Below are 25,406 nucleotides of genomic sequence, written 5' to 3'. Positions count from 1 at the left end.
GCTCCGCCAAAGCAGGGGCATCGAGGTCCAGAGTGACCCTGTGGAGACCCTGGTAGAAAGAACTGATACACCACGAAGGACAATCCAACTAAACTAGAGGAGAGCTTGAAGTCAAGGCGTCCTCTGATTGCGTAGGAACTTATTGGTTCCATTATTTATTTCTGCTACACCACTGTGTAGGTTATCTGTACCGACCCTTTGTAAGGCGAGAGGTTCATATTCTCTAGTATTTTAAGAGAAAGTAATTTAAATTGATTTAGAGCATTGTTCTGCCGGTGCGTTATAACTATAGGTCTACAATGTTTGTAGCGATTTGCGTGTTGCATTATTCTATAGTGCAGGTGATTAAATAAGAAGTATAGATATTTTTCTTTGCATACTGTATGGCAGAAGTTGTGTTTTCATTACGATATGTTGACTAAACATCCATTATTTTGTAATTTTGCCTTTTATAAAGGCGTGTGTTTTCTATATTAAAAATATGCTGTATGAATATAATTCAATATTATATATTTGCATAATAAATTATATGAAATCGAATTATTGGAATTGCATTATTAATGTCTCATAATAATATTGGTCTATCTATCTATCTCTATCTATCTATCTATCTGTCTGTCTGTCTGTCTGTCTGTCTGTCTGTCTATAATCTATCTGTTTATGTCTTGTCTCTGTCTATGGTACACATGACTCAGTGGGTCTTAATATAATTTCAATATAGTTCTCCCAATGAAGATGCTGTACCCCTCGATATTTATGAATATGTAATTAATCGATACACCTACGCCCCACCACCCCCCTTCAATGTATATCTAATGTACATGTATATAATGTATCTTATCAGCTACATCAATACTCCTGGAAGTCATTTTTAAAATCAGTTTTGCAGAAGCAGACTAATTTGATTTAGCATATTATGCTTAAAATCTACTTTTCCCAGCACTAGATTAGTGTCAGTTTCCAAGACTTTAAAAATTACTTAAGATTAAATATTCACTTCTGTAAGGAATATTTGTAATTCATATAGTTTGTTATGTTCATACATTTAAAAATACATTAATCAAGTCTTTATTTAAGAACTGTATTTTGATCAGTCTCTTTGAAACCAATCTGAAATTTGTCCGTTTAAAAATATTGGTAGGTGAATCTGATTTTCATCTTGGGGCCCACAAGCATTTTTTCAAATAAATAAATACATGAATAAATGCTGAAATATATTACGAAATAGTTAAATAAATAAATAATTAAATAAATGTGTACATTTCAGTATATATTTAAACATTTATTTTTTATTTATTTATTTCAACATTTATTGGCTGCCCCTTACAGTGCTCATTTCCTTATCTGTCTACCAAACACATTCTATAAAATGTAATACAGATGAAAATAAGAATGACATAACTTGACTGTCCCCTGAGACCTGCCACAATCGTATTCATTCTAACTAGCAGGACAATCAATTCCCACCACTTGCCTGTTATTTACTTAGACAAAATCTAAAATGAAAGTGGCTGGGGATGCTGCTGATATTGTTTATTGCTCCTGTTAAGTTAAGTGTCCCTTACCACTTCATTTGAACAGGGCTTTTCATACTGGGTGCTGGGGCATGGTGGGAATGATGTCCTTGTTAGGAACAACAACCACGGCAGTAGTAGGTAGTTTAATAACAGTGAATTTAAGAGTCGAAAGGAAGGCACTAAACACTTTCCCATCAGACCCCCAATGCGCACACACCTCTTTTCTCTCTCTCTCTCTCTCTCTCACCCGGGCGGTAGGTGTGATTTGAGGAGGTTTACAGCCTCCTGTCGGCCAGGTGTGGCCCTCGCGTGTCCTGCTCACGCCTCCATGCGGGTGTCAAGCGTGTCCTGGCAGGCAGGTGTCAGCGTGTGGACGGGAGGCTCTGGCTTCAGCGCACAGCTGGACACTTACATCTGGAAAGAGGCGCGATTTATTTTGCAATGTTTTTGGAGCATTCCCGAAAATAGAGCTAGCAGTTTAAGTTATGTGTTTATACTACTACTACTACTACTACTACTACTACTACTACTACTACTACTACTACTAATAATAATAATAATAATAATACATTTCCTACAGCAGTCAGTCTTCCTATACGGCTTTTGTTTATTTCTGAATGAAACACAAGCTTGTGTTGTTGCTTTAATGCCTGACAGGCTCTGTGGCAACTTTGCGAAGGGCGCCATACCAAATAAAAATATATAGATTGATGAAGAGGTTGGTGATAATAATAATATTAATAAATCCCGATTATTCTCAAATTGTTTGAGAACTCTCTTGTTTGAGATTGCAGGATAGCCGGATCAGCATCATGTTGTTATGAAGTGCTACAGTCAGGGGTATTAATGAGTGACCAGTGACTGGAAACAGACTGTTTACATGCCTCCTCTATTCTGTCAGCGCAGTGTGGACATCCACAGAGCAGTGTGTCCAGATGTCCCAGATGTGTCTCAGTCCTGCGGCTGCTGGGCTCTGTGAGTAGAGCTGCCCGGTCTTTCCCACACTGCGTCCTGTGTGCTGGGCTCCACACACAACAAAAGCAGCCAGGCGCGCTGAATGGGGCATTAGTGACGCCAATTGGCTCTGTATTGTGGAGCCACCTCAGTCCATCTGGAGGGAAAGCATCAATGGCTGATGTTGAACATACTATCTAAGTAGAATATGAATACTACATGATTATAGCATATAGTACTTTGTGGTTAGTTTGTGTTAGTGTGTATTTCTTGATTTATTGACTGACCAGTACAAAAGTGCAATAATGCAATTCAAAATTAAATTGAGGCATAATACAATTTAAAAATTACAACATTTGCAGAAGATATTGATTATCTGTACAGTTCATATGAAATACAAAGCATATATTATACTTCAAGGGGTAACAATTAGGTTATTATATGAATTTGGCATACGGTTGTAAGCTGTCAGGTGATACATTGTACGCCTTCAAACACGCTACAGCCTTCAATAATTAAAAAAAAGAAGGAAACAACTTAATGTAGTCAGTCAGCGCTACTGTATCACATCAACCGTCAGCAGTGTTTCTGTTTAATTCATTATAATACACAGGCTAATGTTTAATTGGTCAGAGCTGTACAGTCACGGCTGCACCAAGTAACGTCGATCTATTCTTTCCCGACACGCATAGGAAACAATAGACTTCTCTTAGAAAAATGCAAAAGAACAGCGCCTTCACAGAAACAAAAGGTACAATGGAAACCAAACTAATAAAAAAGTATAAAATCTATATTTCTTTCACCGAACACAATAGAGAATAATAATAATAATAATAACAATAATAATAATAAAGTGTGACAAATACGATAAACGTCTCCTAGGATTATATATGCATCTAAGTGCAGAAGCGCTCTGTGTGGATTATGTGCTGGGAGGCGCTGGGTCCTGTGAGTGAGTTTTCCTCTGTTTCCCACACTCTGTCCATTCAGCACTTTCAGGGGGAGACAAAGGAAGTGTGTCTTATTACACATCACATTAGCGACGGCGTTTGATGTCCCCTTGCGGGTTAGGGGAGCCTCGCTCTCTGTGCGTCATTGTGCATCTCAGGCAATCCTCTGAAATGTGTAGCTGCCGTTTTAACACTGGGCGCAATATATTATGCAGATTAAGCAGCGATAAAATAAATACAACATCAAATATAAATCTGTTTCGCAGATATATGAAACTTTCAGATGTCTGTTGCGGGACGTGTTCTGCACAAATATGTGTCGATCTGGTTTGAAGGACTTGTTGCAGTCTATTAATCTAAGGGTTATTGGTTTATATAGATTTATTTACAGGGTGCCTTAGATCAAATCAATGTTTTGACCTTCCCTCCAAATTACAAACTTGTTGTTTGGATGTATAGGCATAGAAAGGAGCCCCTGACTTGGCACGACCGAGTTCAGATTTTTAATAAGCCATCCGCAGGGGGGGTCAAAGTTTTTTTATTTTTTGCGCTCGGCACGATCAAACGTCAAGAGACCAAAGGGAGCCGTTAGGAAAGCTGCGCAGCTTCACACTTGTCAGTTTAGACGACACCATTAGTCTACATGCTTCTTCAAAGCGTGTGCCTATGCGACCCATTTCGATTCAAACCCTGTTCTTTCACCTGCCAATTATTAATGATCTCATTCAGCGCCTTTACACAATTAGGCTGTCCTACTCTTGCACACATTTTTGTGTCACTGAGTTTATGCTGCTGACTTATACTTTGTTTGCCAGCCACATGAACTCCACATACATATTGCAGCGACATGCGCACTGCGGTTAATTACATGAACAAAATACGGTGGAAGTAAATATTTTATATTCCTTATCATAAATGGACCTTGGTGTACATTTGCCAAAACAAAAGTCCATTTAAATATAGTTTTAGAAGACTAAAGTGGGCATATGTATGAATAATGTTGATGCCCATTCATACGTTCTTCCCATTTAAAAACACAGCGGCCCACATGCATTCTTTGTATGCCATATAACGGCTTAGGCTATATAGTTCAGGCTTTATCGACTCAGTCTTTGCTCTATTGTCTGCTCTTATGCAGTGATTGACTGCTCAGTGTGGGAAACTGAAGCTTCCCAGGCACTCAAAAAGGATGCATGCTTTGGGTTTTGCTGCCTGTCTCGTTATCTGTCGGCACTATTGCATTGTGTTTAAATGAAAGCTAAATGCGTTTATTCATGAAGAGGAACTGCAATTAATCGAGTATCTCATGGGGATGCCGCTTCAACCGAGACGTATCAGACTATAATTGTGTCAAGCTTCGCTTCAAAATCAATATATATGAAGACACTTTCCAGGGGGGATACAACCAGATTCTATGCTGAGCTAATCAGCTTCATGTATACAGATACTTTGATATAATGAGACATATTTTTGTTGTTATGAATATATTTAGTTTCTTCATAATTCACTCAGACATTTGTGCTATCGAATTAAAAGGTCCACTCCTCTTAAATAAACTATAATCATGACTATTACCATCTGATTTTCCGTGGAAACATTTATATTATTTAATACAATCACATATATTACCATTACTACAATATATAATTGTCTGCGCCTCAAAATATACCATATTTGTTTACTGACCTTCTTCTTCCTGAGAGCATGACATTAGACACAGACACATGTAGTCGTTCAATAGCCGCATAATTAATGATCGCAGATCACTTAACAATCAAAGTTTACCCGATCAGCACAATGGAGAGCTCACGTCTAAATAATAATAATAATAATAATAATAATAATAATAATAATAATAATAATAACAATGTGCGAGTGTAACCCTTATTTAACTGTAACGGAACCTGCAAATTTTCAGTTATTTCATTATTTTACACGAGTTTACTTTCACTGCGCTTTTCACTGCGCTAGTAGTGGTTTTCCCAATTAGACAAAATGCTTAAGACCTATGCACAGGAGGCCATGTAGACGAACAGTGTCCAAATATGACATCTCAACGATCTCACTAAATGGAGTTATATGTGTGTGTGTGTTTGTGTGTGTGTGTGTGTGTGTGTGTGTGTGTGTGTTTGTATGTGTGTGTGTGTGTGTGTGTGTGTGTGTGTTTGTATGTGTGTGTGTGTGTGTGTGTGTGTGTGTGTGTTTGTATGTGTGTGTGTGTGTGTGTGTGTGTGTGTGTTTGTATGTGTGTGTGTGTTTGTGTGTGTGTGTGTTCGTGTGTGTGTGTGTTTGTATGTGTGTGTGTGTGTGTTCGTGTGTGTGTGTGTTTGTATGTGTGTGTGTGTGTTTGTATGTGTGTGTGTGTGTGTGTGTGTATGTGTGTGTGTGTTTGTATGTGTGTGTGTGTGTTTGTGTGTGTGTGTGTTCGTGTGTTGTGCCGTTTAAGTTCCAGCAATTTTGTTTTATAATAGAAAAAGCACACGCCAGTGTATATGTCAAGTTCAATCATTTTATTATATTTTCCCAGAAAACATATTGATGCAAGATATTTGTATAGAACATATTTGATTTGTAACAATCAACAACAATGGACATTTAATTCACGGAAGTCTCTGTATTAAAATATACAAAGAAAAAGCACCCCTGCAATTTAATTAAACATCAAGACAGTATGTTAACATCTCCCAGGGTACATACTGGCACATTGCCTTTAAAACAGGCTAAACTATGCAATTATGTAATATACACGTCTCTTAAGCAATTCATATGTACCACACAATGCTTTACTCATACACACAGAGACATTATTGTGTGACAAGCAGCAAAGGTACCAATTTGTCTTCAAAGAAGACATATTTTCATTTGGATATTTCATAATACAGAAATAATTCAAAATTTGCAAACCAAAATGTAGGCGATACAAATTAATTTCTTGAATAACAAGATACATTAAGGTGGTCACAAAATCAATCCCAAATCAGGAAACATTATTTTTCTTGTTGAACAAGACTAATCATTTAACAAAAATAATATTAATTAAAGACATTGCATAAGTAAAGCTACTGATAATTAAAACAAAACTTGTTTTACAAAGAGTAATCCTTTCAAACACTGAATGTATAGTACACAGCTTCCTAGAAACAGAAAACAGCATCGAATAAGAGGCCTGCATTGCAGGAGCTGTACACGCCTCACAGAGGCACACATGAAATACAGCATTGGGATCTTCTTTATCGATTAATCACAGCCTTCTGCACAGGCAGAAGAGAAAGGAAGACACTTCCTACATGCTGAGAATGACTGTAAATCAGTCTGTCTTCACATCAGACAGCACAGTTGAGATGTTCCTGGATCTCAGGATCGTGTACAAGTCATTGCTTAGCAAAATAAAGCAGTCATGTTGCCATGCAACAGGCACACACCATGAGCTGTTAGAAGAGCACACAGCTTAAAACATTACATATGTCAGGACATTAACATTACTCTCGTATTTTTCTGGAATCAGAAATAAGATTTAATCTGTGAAAAAATCATAGCAACACACACTGGTGTGAAATAAGATTTCATACATAAAACCTGCCTTCACAGAAGACACACATTGTTAGAAGCTGCCCTGATTACTTCAGAGGCACAAGTGGAAACAGAAATAATCTCTTCCACACATACACACGTCTTGTATAACAAGGAGAACAGCAGTCATACTGTTGAGCACAGGTGTGTTGAATCGTGCATGTTCTTTCTGTCAAAGACAGAGCTCTTTAAAACCTTCCACACAGGCAGAAGAGGAAGGAAGACACTTCCTACACGCTGAGAATTACTGTCCATGCCCGTCTTAGACAGGCCGGTCCAATTCTGGGGTCTGAGTCCAGTGCCCGTCCGCAGGGCTCTACCAGGGCCGCCAGAGGGCGCCTTTAGCCGGACTCTCCTGTTTGATGGTGCTGTGGCGGGCTGGGGAGCTCAGCTGGGGCAGGGCGCTCGGACAGCTGGCCTTATCAGAGGACTGCTGCCCGCTCCGGAAATGGCTCAGCAGTCTTCGCCGGGACTCGGTCTTCACTTGGTCCCGGGACAGGAAGCGCACGATTTCTTGGGCACACCTGGAGTAGCCCTCGCCTGCAGCCGCAGGCCCGGAGGAGGCGCTAGCGAGCTGCTGCTGGCACTGCTGTCTCAGGTAGCACACCGTCATTTCCAGGATGTCGGCTTTCTCCAGCTTGGAGTCGGGCTGCTGGCTCAGGAAGTCGCCGGCCAGGAGAGACTTGAGCTGCTCGATGCTGCTGTTGATGCGATCTCTGCGCATTCGCTCAACCATCGGCTTTCTCAGCTGGAGAGACAAGACAAGACGTGGGTTAGTCATCAGGCTCTGGGAGGCAACCTGGATGAAATCACTGACAGATGAAATCAGGGCATTTCTCCACAGGTCAGGTTCTCAACTTACTTTGTGGCTCAGGGTGGCGTGCTCCTTTGAGTATCCCATTGCTGCAGCGAGTGTCGGTGCCATGGCTGGAGCTGGGCTGTAGTGCTCTCTGTGTAGAGTGAGTGTGACTGCTGCTGCTCTCGGCTCTGCTATTTATAGTCCCCAATCTGCATCCCAATGTGTGGGTCTCGGGCTCGTTGCAGTTTCTCACAGTCCGTAGCCAATGGGCGAGCTCGGGGGGACAATGGGGAAGCTGGAATTGCCACATGCTCAATGAAGTGCTTATTGCCCGGGGACAATGGCCATGTCTCTGGGGAACAGGTGGAGGGGTGGGGCGATGGCGAGTGCCTCACGGAGCACTGTGTGAATCTGGGAAAGTGGTGACCCCCGTGCAGAGAGCAGATCTGCCGCCTGATGTTGGGATCAGTGACACTGAAGCAGCACAGCAGTTGTAATTGGAAAGTACTAGTGTGGCATACTTCTCTACAGAAGCAATGCCTCCGTCCGCAATAACTCTTAGGACTTCTCACATTCTAAGCATTGTTTTAAATCTGTGGAACATCTAGCTTCCTCTACAAATCTACTGTGTCATGTAGATTGGTCTGGGAAACAACACGTCCAGTGTCCAAACCACAGTGTCCAATATATTTGTTAGACATTCACTGTAGGATATTTTAGACAGACATTTTATTGATTCCATTTGATTCGATCTAAAGTTTTTATGACATTGCAGCTTTGTCATTTTGTATTTTTCTTCTGTATGTTTAGTATCACAGCTTTTTAATGCCATGCCTTGAAATTGCTTACTTCCAAGAAATTCGGAGACAAGGTGTTAGTAATTGCCTAGTGGAGGAAGCCTTTGAAAATTGCTTTTGCAGTGCTGCTGAAGGGAAACAGGGTAATTGAACAATAGGTTTGAATATGTGACTTGAACTTTGACTTCTCTAGGAATGGTTATAAGATACAGATACATTGACTAAAAGATATTGAGTGAACTATTGAGATAGCAATCAGACTGTCATTTGATTAATAAAGGAACATAAATCTCTTCCAGCCTTGATCAAGTGTTGAATTTTTGGGATGTTTGACATTTCTGACCACAATATTCTAATTAATTCACTGAAAACACCGCTGATTGATTCATTGATCTCGGGTGACTGGTCACTGAACCATATGTCTTAATACTCAGTGTGTGATTAAAACTCCCTGTCCTCTACTTTACAGCATCATGTTGTTATGAAGTGCTACAGTCAGGGGTATTAATGAGTGACCAGTGACTGGAAACAGACTGTTTAACATGCCTCCTCTATTCTGTCAGCACAGTGTGGACATCCACAGAGCAGTGTGTCCAGATGTCCCAGATGTGTCTCAGTCCTGCGGCTGCTGGGCTCTGTGAGTAGAGCTGCCCGGTCTTTCCCACACTGCGTCCTGTGTGCTGGGCTCCACACACAACAAAAGCAGCCAGGCGCGCTGAATGGGGCATTAGTGACGCCAATTGGCTCTGTATTGTGGGACGGGCAGCGCATGACGTCACACGCCATCTGGAGGGAAGGCCGATCAATGGCTGACATCTTATCAATAATATCTGTCGCTCATGCATGACAGCTAGCAAGTGCAGGCTTTTTTATTTATTTGCAAGAAACTACATTCAGAGCAGAATTTAAGAGAGATGCCACATTTTACAATAACTGTTAGTGCTGGAATCACTAGATTAGATTATTCTTTACATTATTTTGATAGTACTGCTCCATATAAGGTGTCATTAGCAATGATGTATCTGAATGGTGTATCGAACACGTCCCCTCAGCCGTCCTCCTGTTCAGTTCCTCCCTGTGCTTCTCCACACCTTCCTGCTCACCGTGCCTTTGCCCGCCCCACCGTGTCCAGCCCCAGATAAAGGCCTCCAGATGCTGGTGGGGTTGAGGAGTCGTAATGGCCCTGGAACTGAGACTCTGCTCTCCACAGCTTTCCCACACTCTGCCCATTGAGAGAGCGACAATAGAAGTGTGCCGATTAAATGCTAATTTGCTTTCAAACCATCAGCCCCTGACAAGCCTCTAGAGGATGAAACTTGTTAGTTAAATATGCTTTAATCAAGGGCCAGATAAACGCAAACATTTAGAAAGAATGAGATGCGTTTGAAAAGTGTTAATTAATTGCAGCACTCATGGGATCAGACACTGTAGTTAAGTATATTTTAATTGAGAAGCTGAGTACAGTTTTACCCTGATAGCAATTGAGCGCGGCACATAATCCAGCACTGCTTTCAGTCTGACACAGGGGACAGGGCTGATACACATTGCTCTACTTGAGAATCTATTAACTGCTCTTGGTTAAAAGCCCACAGAGTGTTTTCAAAATCTCCATGCTTTAATTGAAAGATTGTGTAATTTCCGGTTTTTACTGAAGGTCTAAATAGTGATCCTCCTCTTCCTTATTTCTTTAATTGAGTGTGCAGTGTTCAAAGCACCAATGAAGGTTGACAACATTAGCATTCATTCTGCAGTTTTACATGGTTTGCATTAATGTTTTTCTTTCATATTTCCTCTACAGCCAAAACATATATGCCAGTTTAATGGTAGTTTTTTATTAAGATGACACAAGAACTGCCTTACTGTGTGGTTTTATACTATTTTAAGTATTGTATGGATATTTAAAACAGTTTTTATGCTGCTAAAGTTATGAAAAATCAACCGTGTGTTCTTTAATCTCTGAAGTGTGATTGGTAAAACTGAATAGCCACATATGCTCAGTATATACATTTCCATTTTAAAACCCAAACATGGTAAGTTCTTGTCATCTACTGCATTCTGTCCAGAGGTTTAAAAACTGTCTCTTCTCCCGCTGAGCCCCCTGCAAGACAAGGCTTTAGCCGTCACAATTCAATATCAGCTCCAGTGCTCTGATCATCCTTAGTGATGTATTATGGTGGCCTGTCACTTTCACTGTGCTGTTCCCTGTTTTTCTTTTTGCTCAGTTAATAAGTAAACCACTCCCTCGGTCTTTAGTACAGCAAGATGTAAGGTGCGGTGCTGAGATCTGTGTGCCGTTCTGTAGGGATTGTCCCCTCCAGGCCCTGTGAGTGAGTTTTCCTCTGTTTCCCACACTCTGCCCATTCAGCGTCTTCAATGGGGAGACAAAAGAAGTGTGTCCTATTACATATGACGTTAGCAACGGTGTTTGATCTCCCATTGTGGGGAAGGGGAGCCTCACTCTGAGCGCACCATCTGGACTGCAGTGAGGGAGGCAAGTCAAGACAGACATCTGAAAGTTTTATTATGATACTAATCTCCTAAACCACACTCTTAAAAGCTCTTCTGTGTACAGCATGAGTATTAATATATATATATATATATATATATATATATGATTAATATTCTTATTTAAATAAAAAGTCACCTTTCTTTACTTGACAACAGAAGTTTAAATGTTTTCGCATGTTGTTGTCTTTGTTGTTTTAACTTCTAACAAACAACATTTGTAATGTTTATAGTAACTTTGTGTGAATGTGTCTGTCAAACAGAAATGTACAATGTTTTATTTGGAAACGGACGCTTTTTAAGCTCCCTCATGTGTACTCTGCATGCAAATAAACATATTCATTATTTTCCATTACCACAAAGAAAAGAAAACACAATGCACGCTAAGAATAATATATTTAATTATGCTTTTCATCCAGTACTGTCCAGCAATACAGTGATTGGCACTTGTGAAATGTGTTTCTCGAATCGCTTTCTTCATTCGCCCAAATGGTTTCTGAAAAACCTGCCGCCCATAAAAAGATACAGCTTAATTGCAATGCTTATTAATTTCCATACATCTCTGTGAAATTATTCATGACAAAGGCATCTGCAGCTGTTTCTGCCCATTCAAAATGTCTTCTTTAATCTCCCACTTTTATTTTTATTATTATTTTTATTATTTTCGATCTGAGCCTAATTCTCCCCAATCTGTATTCATTCCGTCTTGAGGGCCTGTTGATCTTTATCCACTCCTTCCCAAAGCAGGGTAGGGTCTCCACACCGAGCTCACTGTATCATACCGCCCCCCACCCCCGCCACAGCTGCCGGGGGTCCATTGTCCCTCAGCGGTGTGTCGTCAATTTACTATTGACTAAAGCTCTGCCTATTGTGGCTGTAAACGCACTGATTGACTGCTCACTGTGGGAAAGCACAACTTCCCACTGACCCATTGCCTAGTCTGAATGCAGGCCCTGATTTCACATAATCTGTAACTGCCTGTAAATGGGTTGGGTTGGGAAGGGGTGGGGGGGCCATTGAATGATGACTTATTTCATTTTAACGTATTTTGTGCTACCAATATGTAATATATATATACATGACTAGCTTTCTACGTCGGCTTTAGCCAGTTCTCAACGGTTTCAAAAAGTGGTTCGGCAATTTGACGTAATGTTGTAATTGTAATATCTTTATGTGCAGAAGATGGGATGCTGTTGGGAGTAATTTAGTATATACCTTAGTATATAAGGCAGACATTTCATATCCAGTGGAAAGAATTTGCTCAAAATTAAACTCAAACAAACAAATTCTAAATATAATACTTTAAAAAATTATATCTACAGGCAAGGTGTACCCCTGGTAATTCACAATCAGGAAATTACAAGCTCATACAAAAGTATATTAGACCATTTAAACTTTTAAAGAGTAGAGAACCTTGTACACTAGAACCCGAATACTGTGATTTAAATCGGCCCATTAAGGTTCTGGACATCAAGCTCAGAAACCCAGCCTGATAGCATTCTGTTGTTTCTTTCTAAACTGTTCAATGTTTCTGTACAGTTAATGTGATTGACACGTTTAAATGCAGATATAGGTAAATGCCATTGAGAGAGGGTGCATGTGTTCATATTCAAATATCACAACTTATGGTACAAATACTTAACATATGAGTATGTGAAGAACTGAGAAATAGTTCAGTGGTTGTTTAATTCTAATAAGTAAAATTACGTTTGTATAAGATGATTGAGTGTCATGTACAGGTAAATGTGCAATGTATACATTACATTGTTTAAAGGTAAATTGACTTATTTAAATATTTGAAGATATATTTTGAGACTATTATTCATACTCAAGAGTTTTGTTTATTGGGTATCCACGATTATTTTGTATATTTTGTTTAGGTTGCATGCATTATTACTATTATTTTTGAATGTACTAGGTCAAGTTCTTAAGGAAAGTAAAACAATTAAGACATTAGCTTCATTTATGCATTTATTTCTTGAGGAATGAAATATTCAATAATTTCCACCTTAGATGACACAGCTGTTTAACTGAAGTCACCACTGTACCATCAAGACAACGTCTTTCAAAACACAACACACTGTTAATTCACATGTTCACAGGTACTCTGGACTTGGCGTCTCTAAAGGAGTCAAACATAACATGTTATCTTCATCTCGCAAAGAGTTTACACTTCCGAGACACACACACAAATAAAAATATCCTTCTTAAAAGGCAGATTTCAAGTAAGTATTCACAAATACATACACATTATAGAAGTTGCCATCTTAGGTTATTAAGAATAACACAATTTTACTTAATCCTTGTATAACAAGTTACAGTGGTGCAATAATAAACAGCATATCAAAGCTGTTTAAAGTGATTCAGAAATACATTTATATCACTTCAATATGATGATGCATTAGGTATTAAGTAATGAAATGTGCTCAATTTAGAACAAATTAATTGACATTGATTCTTCATAGAAGACAATATGAAGAATACATATTCTACTTATCTCAGATTAGCTCTTGTTCTTTCACATGAAATTTCAAACAGAAACAAAAATATTTTCTAACAATCAGAAACACAACCATTTCTGTCACAACCATTTTTTGTCTTCACATCAGACAGCACAGTTGAGATGTTCCTGGATCTCAGGATCGTGTACAAATCATTGCTTAGCAAAATAAAGCAGTCATGTTGCCATGCAACAGGCACACACCATGAGCTGTTAGAAGAGCACACAGCTTAAAACATTACATATGTCAGGACATTAACATTACTCTCGTATTTTTCTGGAATCAGAAATAAGATTTAAACTATAAAAAAATCATAGCAACACGTCCACACACTGGTGTGAAATATGATTAGAAATATCCTGCCTTCACAGAAGACACACATTGTTAGAAGCTGCCCTGATTACTTCAGAGGCACAAGTGGAAACAGAAATAATCTCTTCCACACATACACACGTCTTGTATAACAAGGAGAACAGCAGTCATACTGTTGAGCACAGGTGTGTTGAATCGTGCATGTTCTTTCTGTCAAAGACAGAGCTCTTTAAAACCTTCCACACAGGCAGAAGAGGAAGGAAGACACTTCCTACACGCTGAGAATTACTGTCCATGCCCGTCTTAGACAGGCCGGTCCAATTCTGGGGTCTGAGTCCAGTGCCCGTCCGCAGGGCTCTACCAGGGCCGCCAGAGGGCGCCTTTAGCCGGACTCTCCTGTTTGATGGTGCTGTGGCGGGCTGGGGAGCTCAGCTGGGGCAGGGCGCTCGGACAGCTGGCCTTATCAGAGGACTGCTGCCCGCTCCGGAAATGGCTCAGCAGTCTTCGCCGGGACTCGGTCTTCACTTGGTCCCGGGACAGGAAGCGCACGATTTCTTGGGCACACCTGGAGTAGCCCTCGCCTGCAGCCGCAGGCCCGGAGGAGGCGCTAGCGAGCTGCTGCTGGCACTGCTGTCTCAGGTAGCACACCGTCATTTCCAGGATGTCGGCTTTCTCCAGCTTGGAGTCGGGCTGCTGGCTCAGGAAGTCGCCGGCCAGGAGAGACTTGAGCTGCTCGATGCTGCTGTTGATGCGATCTCTGCGCATTCGCTCAACCATCGGCTTTCTCAGCTGGAGAGACAAGACAAGACGTGGGTTAGTCATCAGGCTCTGGGAGGCAACCTGGATGAAATCACTGACAGATGAAATCAGGGCATTTCTCCACAGGTCAGGTTCTCAACTTACTTTGTGGCTCAGGGTGGCGTGCTCCTTTGAGTATCCCATTGCTGCAGCGAGTGTCGGTGCCATGGCTGGAGCTGGGCTGTAGTGCTCTCTGTGTAGAGTGAGTGTGACTGCTGCTGCTCTCGGCTCTGCTATTTATAGTCCCCAATCTATTTATAGCCCCAGCTGAGCTCCCCAACCCGCCACAGCACCATCAAACAGGAGAGTCCGGCTAAAGGCGCCCTCTGGCGGCCCTGGTAGAGCCCTGCGGACGGGCACTGGACTCAGACCCCAGAATTGGACCGGCCTGTCTAAGACGGGCATGGACAGTAATTCTCAGCGTGTAGGAAGTGTCTTCCTTCCTCTTCTGCCTGTGTGGAAGGTTTTAAAGAGCTCTGTCTTTGACAGAAAGAACATGCACGATTCAACACACCTGTGCTCAACAGTATGACTGCTGTTCTCCTTGTTATACAAGACGTGTGTATGTGTGGAAGAGATTATTTCTGTTTCCACTTGTGCCTCTGAAGTAATCAGGGCAGCTTCTGACAATGTGTGTCTTCTGTGAAGGCAGGATATTTCTAATCATATTTCACACCAGTGTGTGGACGTGTTGCTATGAATTTTTCATAGCTCAAAGGTTATTTCTGATTGCAGAAAAGTACAAATGTGATGTTTTCATTTCACATTAGTCCATTGATGTGTTTTTTCATGTTTTAAAGAAATTAATTTCTATCTTAGACACTTGCCTTCTGAGAAGGTATGATTGTATCTTGTTCCACAAGACGTGTGTGCTTCCCTATGCTTTGAATAAAGCAGTGTGCGATGCTCAAGTTTGAGCATTAGGCTACTATAATGAATGATTCATTATTAATATGTTTCAGTAATGGGCCTATATTAGCATTGCTTTGTTACATAAGAATATGTATTTATTCAATTGAAATATAATTATTTCTGACTTGGAGAAAGGTTAGCGTGTTTATTATTCAAGTATATGTGTGTCTTCTATGAAGGCTGTTTCTCAATGTGTTCACACTGTCCACGGTGTGTCTGTGTGATGGAATATTGTGTCTTGGAGATGTCTTCAGGTTTTGCTAGTGATGTTGTTTTCAGTGTGTGGCTCATGTGTTTGTAGACCCAGACTCTCACCTTGGCTCTTATTGTAGCTGTTCATGAACATACAGTGCTCATGAAACCGTACTGATTCTGTGAATCATATTCAATTGTTGTGCATTTCACTTCAAGAAGAAGAACATGAAGAATAAAAATGAAATCAACGTCACATGTCCTTGTTTTCTCTTCTTTAAATCCAATACATGCAATCGTAATAATAATGAGGAATCACATACACACGTGAATTTATTACAGTACAGGAAATTGAAAGGCAATGTTTAAAATGCAATTAAAGGTAAAAAATTGATTAACTTACTTTATTTCTATATCAGACCCACATTGATACACATTACATATTACACTACATTGCATATTACATATATAATGTGTGATTTAATCGAGGCTCTCTGACTATCAATAAAGTGTGACGTATATTTAGATAAATCGTTTATTTTCATAACACTAAATACGTATTTCACCCTATTAATATCATCATAATTAGTAAAACTAGAAAGTAATAAATATATTGATCGTGCTTTCTTCATTTGCTTTTTGGATGCTGCTTTGTTGGCGCTGTCTAAGGTACTGAATAGAGAAAGTAATCAGTTTAGGTTTCTTGCGAGTATGACATCACGCACTAACACAGTTAATTGTCCTCGATGAGAAGAGCGACCAGTATCATCTTCTTGAATACATGTTCTGCATCGTCATTACCCCTTTTAAATATACTTAACTGTGATGTACTAGAACAGAATACCAGACAGTAGTTGAGAAGTTTAAGACTCATAGAAGGACTCCTTCCTTACGCCATAGAGAATCCACTGAGAAAACTATGACAAAACATGAATATTTAAATTGTCTGATATTGTCTAATTGACTTCCTACGTTAAATACAAAATCATCATCATTATAAGAAATCATTACAATCAGTCAACTTCAAGATGCAGCTTCACACTGTATAAAAAAACAGATGAACAATAATAATAATAATAATGATAATAATAATAATTATAGCTTGTGTATCTCACTATATATGTCTGTGTGGATGTATATAGGAGCTCTGTGTTGGTATTAGATTATTAATCAAAGTAATCTGTGTATGAAAGGTATGCATGCTTGTTCATTTGGTACCTTGTTTTTACAGCCCACCCTGGTCTCAGTGTACTGTTTTAACATGGTAATGAAGATTATTTTGTTAATTGAGTGCATTAGTCAATGCTGCTGCTCTTGTGCTGGTTTCTACATCCTTGTTTACTAAACTATAAGCTGAAGAGGTGTAATCCTGGACAGTCAGCTGGACACTAAATCAGGCTGAGCTGATACAAGTTTCAGAAGTTTGCCTGAAATTGCACAGTGACACGCACTGTGGCTGCCCTACCCCACAATGGCAGATCAAACACCGTCGCTAACGCGATGTGTAATAAGACACACTTCTATTGTCTCCCTATTGGACGTGCTGAATGGGCAGAGTGTGGGAAACAGAGGAAAACTCACTCACAGGGCCGGAGGGGACAATCCCTAGTGAGTCGACCCACAGAGCTGCACACCAGGAATGGGGGGAGGGGGAGGTGGGGTCTGTTTTGTTGCCATATTAAACACGGCACATGTTGCATGTTGACGAGGTTCTGCTGTGTGTCTCATATCGCTGATGAAATATCAGGCCCAGGTGCATTGTGTGATTCTCAGAGTAAAGCTTTGAGCAGCTGGGCTGTGGCTGGGAAAGGCTGTTGAGAACACTGGTGGAGTGAAAGGCGCTATATAATGGAGGAGGGAGATTCTGTCTGCAGTGTTCATTCCTTGGGATCTGAAACAGAACTGTTGGGTGATATGCTCATTTTGGGGCACTGTTGTGGTAGTGACACCCTCTTGATGTGCACTTCATCAGCTCTGAGGAGTCACATCAAAAGGCAAAATCACAACTTAACTTGTGACAGGAAACACAACAAGGATAGGGAGAGTTAAGAATGTCATAATACAGTGTTTGGGGAGTTAAACAGTCCAGTGTTGAAGTATAGTGCATTCTTCTAGATGTTTTGAAGTTCCTACAACCTTTCATTGCTCCCCTCAGTACTTGAGGAATCCCAAATGAAAGTCAGAGTCCAACAGCAGCATATCCTGACAGAGCTTATAATCATTCATAAGACGCAACTCAGAGCATAGCACTGTATCTCTGCTCAATATGTCTGATGTCCTTGCAGAGCCTTTAAATATAATGATTACATTACATTGTCTTGAATTGCTTATGATTTACTCTCTACATGCTCTCTACATGTGTGTGTTCATCTGGCCCTTGATTAAAGCATATTTAACAAACAAGTTTTATCCTCTAGAGGCCTGTCAGGGGCTGATGGTTTGAAAGCAAATTAGCATTTAATCGGCACACTTCTATTGTCGCTCTCTCAATGGGCAGAGTGTGGGAAAGCTCTGGAGAGCAGAGTCTCAGTTCCAGGGCCATTACGACTCCTCAACCCCACCAGCATCTGGAGGCCTTTATCTGGGGCTGGACACGGTGGGGGGGCTGCTCTCTGACACTGGGCACCTGGGAGCCCCTCTCTGTGGCTCAGTCATGGCAAAGGCACGGGGAGCAGGAAGGTGTGGAGAAGCTGAGCACTGAGCAGGAGGACGGCTGAGGGGACGTGTTCGATACACCATTCAGAGCAGAAATGCCTGCAGTGTCATCAGGCTGTTTTACTATTGCTGTGTGTTTGAGGACAACAGTCGCACAATAAGACACACAATACCTGTGTGTCACTCTGTCAGACTCTCCTCCTCCTCTGCCAATCACAGCGCAGTGTGCTGAGGTCACCTGATCACCTGCCCGACAGGTATAATCTGGGTTTCCCTGTCCATTAGCCCCGCCTCCCCCAGTCAGCTGCTGCGGTCCTGATGTCATGACTGACTGTGGTGCTGTGAGGCCCTGTTGATGCGCACAGGTACAGATGTATTGATAAGATGTCAGCCATTGATCGGCCTTCCCTCCAGATGGCGTGTGACGTCATGCGCTGCCCGTCCCACAATACAGAGCCAATTGGCGTCACTAATGCCCCATTCAGCGCGCCTGGCTGCTTTTGTTGTGTGTGGAGCCCAGCACACAGGACGCAGTGTGGGAAAGACCGGGCAGCTCTACTCACAGAGCCCAGCAGCCGCAGGACTGAGACACATCTGGGACATCTGGACACACTGCTCTGTGGATTGACACATATCTGCTGACTATCCCCCTGACAGTGATAACTGATTAGACCCTGTCAGCCACAATCTGGGATACTGAGGAGCAATCTGGGAATTTTAATTAATAATTTTCAATTTGAAGACTAATTTATAAATTCATCTTAATGATTAACCTCAACCTTTTAATTCAATCTTTTCAGTTCATAAATTACCAAGCAATCGCTTTGAACTGTCCATTCGTAATCTCAGGAGACTTGGTGTACTTCAGTCACAGAGCCCAGTTGACTGTATAAAAATGCTAGTTAGTTTAAAAAGGAGTGGCTTAATATACATGTGAAGCAACATTAAATTGTGTATTTGCTCTCAAAGATATATAATGTAAGAATGAACAGCACTGATCCACTTAGATGATTTTATAATTATTATAATTATAATAATAATAAAAATTATTATTATTATTATTATTATTATTATTATTATTATTATTATTATTGATGTTGTTCTCTCTCTCCCATTTAATACGAAGTGCTGAATGTTCTATTTTCTTTACTGTCACCAGGAAACCCTTGAAATCAACATGCGGATGATATGGAAGGCATTATTAAAAAGACGTCTGCTCAATGAATAAATAATGATCATAATAAAAGTACATGGGTGCGATTAGGGCTTATTCAGGGTAATTATAATCATACCCCAGCGAGCCGCGCACATACAGTTCAACACCTGCAGCTGGGGCTGAGGTCAAACAGATCTCATCGGCTTACTATCTCACAGACATCGAACAATCCTGGAAGCATCAGTGTTCACTGCAAACAGCATGCAGAGCCGAGTGTGGGCTTCGGTGCTTTAAAGCCTTCATGGTGCAGGACGTGTGCACTTACACACGTGTGCTCTCTAAACACGAATCACTGATCCCAACATCAGGCGGCAGATCTGCTCTCTGCACGGGGGTCACCACTTTCCCAGATTCACACAGTGCTCCGTGAGGCACTCGCCATCGCCCCACCCCTCCACCTGTTCCCCAGAGACATGGCCATTGTCCCCGGGCAATAAGCACTTCATTGAGCATGTGGCAATTCCAGCTTCCCCATTGTCCCCCCGAGCTCGCCCATTGGCTACGGACTGTGAGAAACTGCAACGAGCCCGAGACCCACACATTGGGATGCAGATTGGGGACTATAAATAGCAGAGCCGAGAGCAGCAGCAGTCACACTCACTCTACACAGAGAGCACTACAGCCCAGCTCCAGCCATGGCACCGACACTCGCTGCAGCAATGGGATACTCAAAGGAGCACGCCACCCTGAGCCACAAAGTAAGTTGAGAACCTGACCTGTGGAGAAATGCCCTGATTTCATCTGTCAGTGATTTCATCCAGGTTGCCTCCCAGAGCCTGATGACTAACCCACGTCTTGTCTTGTCTCTCCAGCTGAGAAAGCCGATGGTTGAGCGAATGCGCAGAGATCGCATCAACAGCAGCATCGAGCAGCTCAAGTCTCTCCTGGCCGGCGACTTCCTGAGCCAGCAGCCCGACTCCAAGCTGGAGAAAGCCGACATCCTGGAAATGACGGTGTGCTACCTGAGACAGCAGTGCCAGCAGCAGCTCGCCAGCGCCTCCTCCGGGCCTGCGGCTGCAGGCGAGGGCTACTCCAGGTGTGCCCAAGAAATCGTGCGCTTCCTGTCCCGGGACCAAGTGAAGACCGAGTCCCGGCGAAGACTGCTGAGCCATTTCCGGAGCGGGCAGCAGTCCTCTGATAAGGCCAGCTGTCCGAGCACCCTGCCCCAGCTGAGCTCCCCAGCCCGCCACAGCACCATCAAACAGGAGAGTCCGGCTAAAGGCGCCCTCTGGCGGCCCTGGTAGAGCCCTGCGGACGGGCACTGGACTCAGACCCCAGAATTGGACCGGCCTGTCTAAGACGGGCATGGACAGTAATTCTCAGCGTGTAGGAAGTGTCTTCCTTCCTCTTCTGCCTGTGTGGAAGGTTTTAAAGAGCTCTGTCTTTGACAGAAAGAACATGCACGATTCAACACACCTGTGCTCAACAGTATGACTGCTGTTCTCCTTGTTATACAAGACGTGTGTATGTGTGGAAGAGATTATTTCTGTTTCCACTTGTGCCTCTGAAGTAATCAGGGCAGCTTCTAACAATGTGTGTCTTCTGTGAAGGCAGGATATTTCTAATCATATTTCACACCAGTGTGTGGACGTGTTGCTATGAATTTTTCATAGCTCAAAGGTTATTTCTGATTGCAGAAAAGTACAAATGTGATGTTTTCATTTCACATTAGTCCATTGATGTGTTTTTTCATATTTTAAAGAAATTAATTTCTATCTTAGACACTTGCCTTCTGAGAAGGTATGATTGTATCTTGTTCCACAAGACGTGTGTGCTTCCCTATGCTTTGAATAAAGCAGTGTGCGATGCTCAAGTTTGAGCATTAGGCTACTATAATGAATGATTAATAATGAATATGTTTCAGTAATGGGCCTATATTAGCATTGCTTTGTTACATAAGAAATATGTATTTATTCAATTGAAATATAATTATTTCTGACTTGGAGAAAGGTTAGCGTGTTTATTATTCAAGTATATGTGTGTCTTCTATGAAGGCTGTTTCTCAATGTGTTCACACTGTCCACGGTGTGTCTGTGTGATGGAATATTGTGTCTTGGAGATGTCTTCAGGTTTTGCTAGTGATGTTGTTTTCAGTGTGTGGCTCATGTGTTTGTAGACCCAGACTCTCACCTTGGCTCTTATTGTAGCTGTTCATGAACATACAGTGCTCATGAAACCGTACTGATTCTGTGAATCATATTCAATTGTTGTGCATTTCACTTCAAGAAGAAGAACATGAAGAATAAAAATGAAATCAACTTCACATGTCCTTGTTTTCTCTTCTTTAAATCCAATACATGCAATCGTAATAATAATGAGGAATCACATACACACGTGAATTTATTACAGTACAGGAAATTGAAAGGCAATGTTTAAAATGCAATTAAAGGTAAAAAATTGATTAACTTACTTTATTTCTATATCAGACCCACATTGATACACATTACATATTACACTACATTGCATATTACATATATAATGTGTGATTTAATCGAGGCTCTCTGACTATCAATAAAGTGTGACGTATATTTAGATAAATCGTTTATTTTCATAACACTAAATACGTATTTCACCCTATTAATATCATCATAATTAGTAAAACTAGAAAGTAATAAATATATTGATCGTGCTTTCTTCATTTGCTTTTTGGATGCTGCTTTGTTGGCGCTGTCTAAGGTACTGAATAGAGAAAGTAATCAGTTTAGGTTTCTTGCGAGTATGACATCACGCACTAACACAGTTAATTGTCCTCGATGAGAAGAGCGACCAGTATCATCTTCTTGAATACATGTTCTGCATCGTCATTACCCCTTTTAAATATACTTAACTGTGATGTACTAGAACAGAATACCAGACAGTAGTTGAGAAGTTTAAGACTCATAGAAGGACTCCTTCCTTACGCCATAGAGAATCCACTGAGAAAACTATGACAAAACATGAATATTTAAATTGTCTGATATTGTCTAATTGACTTCCTACGTTAAATACAAAATCATCATCATTATAAGAAATCATTACAATCAGTCAACTTCAAGATGCAGCTTCACACTGTATAAAAAAACAGATGAACAATAATAATAATAATAATGATAATAATAATAATTATAGCTTGTGTATCTCACTATATATGTCTGTGTGGATGTATATAGGAGCTCTGTGTTGGTATTAGATTATTAATCAAAGTAATCTGTGTATGAAAGGTATGCATGCTTGTTCATTTGGTACCTTGTTTTTACAGCCCACCCTGGTCTCAGTGTACTGTTTTAACATGGTAATGAAGATTATTTTGTTAATTGAGTGCATTAGTCAATGCTGCTGCTCTTGTGCTGGTTTCTACATCCTTGTTTACTAAACTATAAGCTGAAGAGGTGTAATCCTGGACAGTCAGCTGGACACTAAATCAGGCTGAGCTGATACAAGTTTCAGAAGTTTGCCTGAAATTGCACAGTGACACGCACTGTGGCTGCCCTACCCCACAATGGCAGATCAAACACCGTCGCTAACGCGATGTGTAATAAGACACACTTCTATTGTCTCCCTATTGGACGTGCTGAATGGGCAGAGTGTGGGAAACAGAGGAAAACTCACTCACAGGGCCGGAGGGGACAATCCCTAGTGAGTCGACCCACAGAGCTGCACACCAGGAATGGGGGGAGGGGGAGGTGGGGTCTGTTTTGTTGCCATATTAAACACGGCACATGTTGCATGTTGACGAGGTTCTGCTGTGTGTCTCATATCGCTGATGAAATATCAGGCCCAGGTGCATTGTGTGATTCTCAGAGTAAAGCTTTGAGCAGCTGGGCTGTGGCTGGGAAAGGCTGTTGAGAACACTGGTGGAGTGAAAGGCGCTATATAATGGAGGAGGGAGATTCTGTCTGCAGTGTTCATTCCTTGGGATCTGAAACAGAACTGTTGGGTGATATGCTCATTTTGGGGCACTGTTGTGGTAGTGACACCCTCTTGATGTGCACTTCATCAGCTCTGAGGAGTCACATCAAAAGGCAAAATCACAACTTAACTTGTGACAGGAAACACAACAAGGATAGGGAGAGTTAAGAATGTCATAATACAGTGTTTGGGGAGTTAAACAGTCCAGTGTTGAAGTATAGTGCATTCTTCTAGATGTTTTGAAGTTCCTACAACCTTTCATTGCTCCCCTCAGTACTTGAGGAATCCCAAATGAAAGTCAGAGTCCAACAGCAGCATATCCTGACAGAGCTTATAATCATTCATAAGACGCAACTCAGAGCATAGCACTGTATCTCTGCTCAATATGTCTGATGTCCTTGCAGAGCCTTTAAATATAATGATTACATTACATTGTCTTGAATTGCTTATGATTTACTCTCTACATGCTCTCTACATGTGTGTGTTCATCTGGCCCTTGATTAAAGCATATTTAACAAACAAGTTTTATCCTCTAGAGGCCTGTCAGGGGCTGATGGTTTGAAAGCAAATTAGCATTTAATCGGCACACTTCTATTGTCGCTCTCTCAATGGGCAGAGTGTGGGAAAGCTCTGGAGAGCAGAGTCTCAGTTCCAGGGCCATTACGACTCCTCAACCCCACCAGCATCTGGAGGGCTTTATCTGGGGCTGGACACGGTGGGGGGGCTGCTCTCTGACACTGGGCACCTGGGAGCCCCTCTCTGTGGCTCAGTCATGGCAAAGGCACGGGGAGCAGGAAGGTGTGGAGAAGCTGAGCACTGAGCAGGAGGACGGCTGAGGGGACGTGTTCGATACACCATTCAGAGCAGAAATGCCTGCAGTGTCATCAGGCTGTTTTACTATTGCTGTGTGTTTGAGGACAACAGTCGCACAATAAGACACACAATACCTGTGTGTCACTCTGTCAGACTCTCCTCCTCCTCTGCCAATCACAGCGCAGTGTGCTGAGGTCACCTGATCACCTGCCCGACAGGTATAATCTGGGTTTCCCTGTCCATTAGCCCCGCCTCCCCCAGTCAGCTGCTGCGGTCCTGATGTCATGACTGACTGTGGTGCTGTGAGGCCCTGTTGATGCGCACAGGTACAGATGTATTGATAAGATGTCAGCCATTGATCGGCCTTCCCTCCAGATGGCGTGTGACGTCATGCGCTGCCCGTCCCACAATACAGAGCCAATTGGCGTCACTAATGCCCCATTCAGCGCGCCTGGCTGCTTTTGTTGTGTGTGGAGCCCAGCACACAGGACGCAGTGTGGGAAAGACCGGGCAGCTCTACTCACAGAGCCCAGCAGCCGCAGGACTGAGACACATCTGGGACATCTGGACACACTGCTCTGTGGATTGACACATATCTGCTGACTATCCCCCTGACAGTGATAACTGATTAGACCCTGTCAGCCACAATCTGGGATACTGAGGAGCAATCTGGGAATTTTAATTAATAATTTTCAATTTGAAGACTAATTTATAAATTCATCTTAATGATTAACCTCAACCTTTTAATTCAATCTTTTCAGTTCATAAATTACCAAGCAATCGCTTTGAACTGTCCATTCGTAATCTCAGGAGACTTGGTGTACTTCAGTCACAGAGCCCAGTTGACTGTATAAAAATGCTAGTTAGTTTAAAAAGGAGTGGCTTAATATACATGTGAAGCAACATTAAATTGTGTATTTGCTCTCAAAGATATATAATGTAAGAATGAACAGCACTGATCCACTTAGATGATTTTATAATTATTATAATTATAATAATAATAAAAATTATTATTATTATTATTATT

The 25,406-nt window shown here is 41.5% G+C and overlaps 4 protein-coding genes across 4 annotated transcripts in view; 2 read left to right on the top strand and 2 right to left on the bottom strand.

The window, feature by feature from the left end:
• The window catches only part of LOC136713795 (transcription factor HES-5-like), a 1,158-nt gene extending 618 nt beyond the window's left edge, over positions 1-540 (top strand). Inside the window, exon 2 of the mRNA XM_066691011.1 lies at positions 1-540. This exon is cut by the window's left edge and continues 355 nt beyond it. Coding sequence (XP_066547108.1) covers positions 1-56 — 56 coding nt within the window. The 3' untranslated portion in view covers positions 57-540.
• A 5,376-nt stretch (positions 541-5,916) lies between these two features.
• LOC136713955 (transcription factor HES-5-like) lies at positions 5,917-7,953 on the bottom strand. The gene is made up of 2 exons (XM_066691209.1): positions 7,854-7,953; positions 5,917-7,739 (listed from the first exon to the last, which is right to left on the bottom strand). The coding sequence occupies exons 1-2, from the start codon at positions 7,914-7,916 to the stop codon at positions 7,308-7,310; spliced, it is 495 nt and encodes a 164-aa protein (XP_066547306.1). The 5' UTR covers positions 7,917-7,953; the 3' UTR covers positions 5,917-7,307.
• Positions 7,954-13,915: 5,962 nt separating this feature from the next.
• On the bottom strand, positions 13,916-14,898 carry LOC136713561 (transcription factor HES-5-like). Its single transcript, XM_066690686.1, has 2 exons — positions 14,809-14,898; positions 13,916-14,694 (listed from the first exon to the last, which is right to left on the bottom strand). Exons 1-2 carry the CDS (start codon positions 14,869-14,871, stop codon positions 14,263-14,265), a joined length of 495 nt encoding a protein of 164 aa, XP_066546783.1. The 5' UTR covers positions 14,872-14,898; the 3' UTR covers positions 13,916-14,262.
• Positions 14,899-20,276: 5,378 nt separating this feature from the next.
• Positions 20,277-21,941, top strand: LOC136713966 (transcription factor HES-5-like). Its single transcript, XM_066691218.1, has 2 exons — positions 20,277-20,376; positions 20,491-21,941. Exons 1-2 carry the CDS (start codon positions 20,314-20,316, stop codon positions 20,920-20,922), a joined length of 495 nt encoding a protein of 164 aa, XP_066547315.1. The 5' UTR covers positions 20,277-20,313; the 3' UTR covers positions 20,923-21,941.
• Positions 21,942-25,406: the final 3,465 nt, after the last annotated feature.

This window comes from Amia ocellicauda, chromosome 18 (genome assembly GCF_036373705.1).
Source record: "Amia ocellicauda isolate fAmiCal2 chromosome 18, fAmiCal2.hap1, whole genome shotgun sequence".
Taxonomy (NCBI): Eukaryota; Metazoa; Chordata; class Actinopteri; order Amiiformes; family Amiidae; genus Amia; species Amia ocellicauda.
This window is presented reverse-complemented; position numbering and strand designations above follow the sequence as displayed.

What these genes read in the sequence shown, in the direction of transcription:
- LOC136713955 (XM_066691209.1), bottom strand. Translation starts at nt 7,916, where the DNA reads ATGGCACCGACACTCGCTGCAGCAATGGGATACTCAAAGGAGCACGCC. An exon ending in ACGCCACCCTGAGCCACAAA is followed by an intron (nt 7,740 to 7,853) that starts GTAAGTTGAGAA and finishes TTGTCTCTCCAG; the next exon opens with CTGAGAAAGCCGATGGTTGA.
- LOC136713561 (XM_066690686.1), bottom strand. Translation starts at nt 14,871, where the DNA reads ATGGCACCGACACTCGCTGCAGCAATGGGATACTCAAAGGAGCACGCC. An exon ending in ACGCCACCCTGAGCCACAAA is followed by an intron (nt 14,695 to 14,808) that starts GTAAGTTGAGAA and finishes TTGTCTCTCCAG; the next exon opens with CTGAGAAAGCCGATGGTTGA.
- LOC136713966 (XM_066691218.1), top strand. Translation starts at nt 20,314, where the DNA reads ATGGCACCGACACTCGCTGCAGCAATGGGATACTCAAAGGAGCACGCC. An exon ending in ACGCCACCCTGAGCCACAAA is followed by an intron (nt 20,377 to 20,490) that starts GTAAGTTGAGAA and finishes TTGTCTCTCCAG; the next exon opens with CTGAGAAAGCCGATGGTTGA.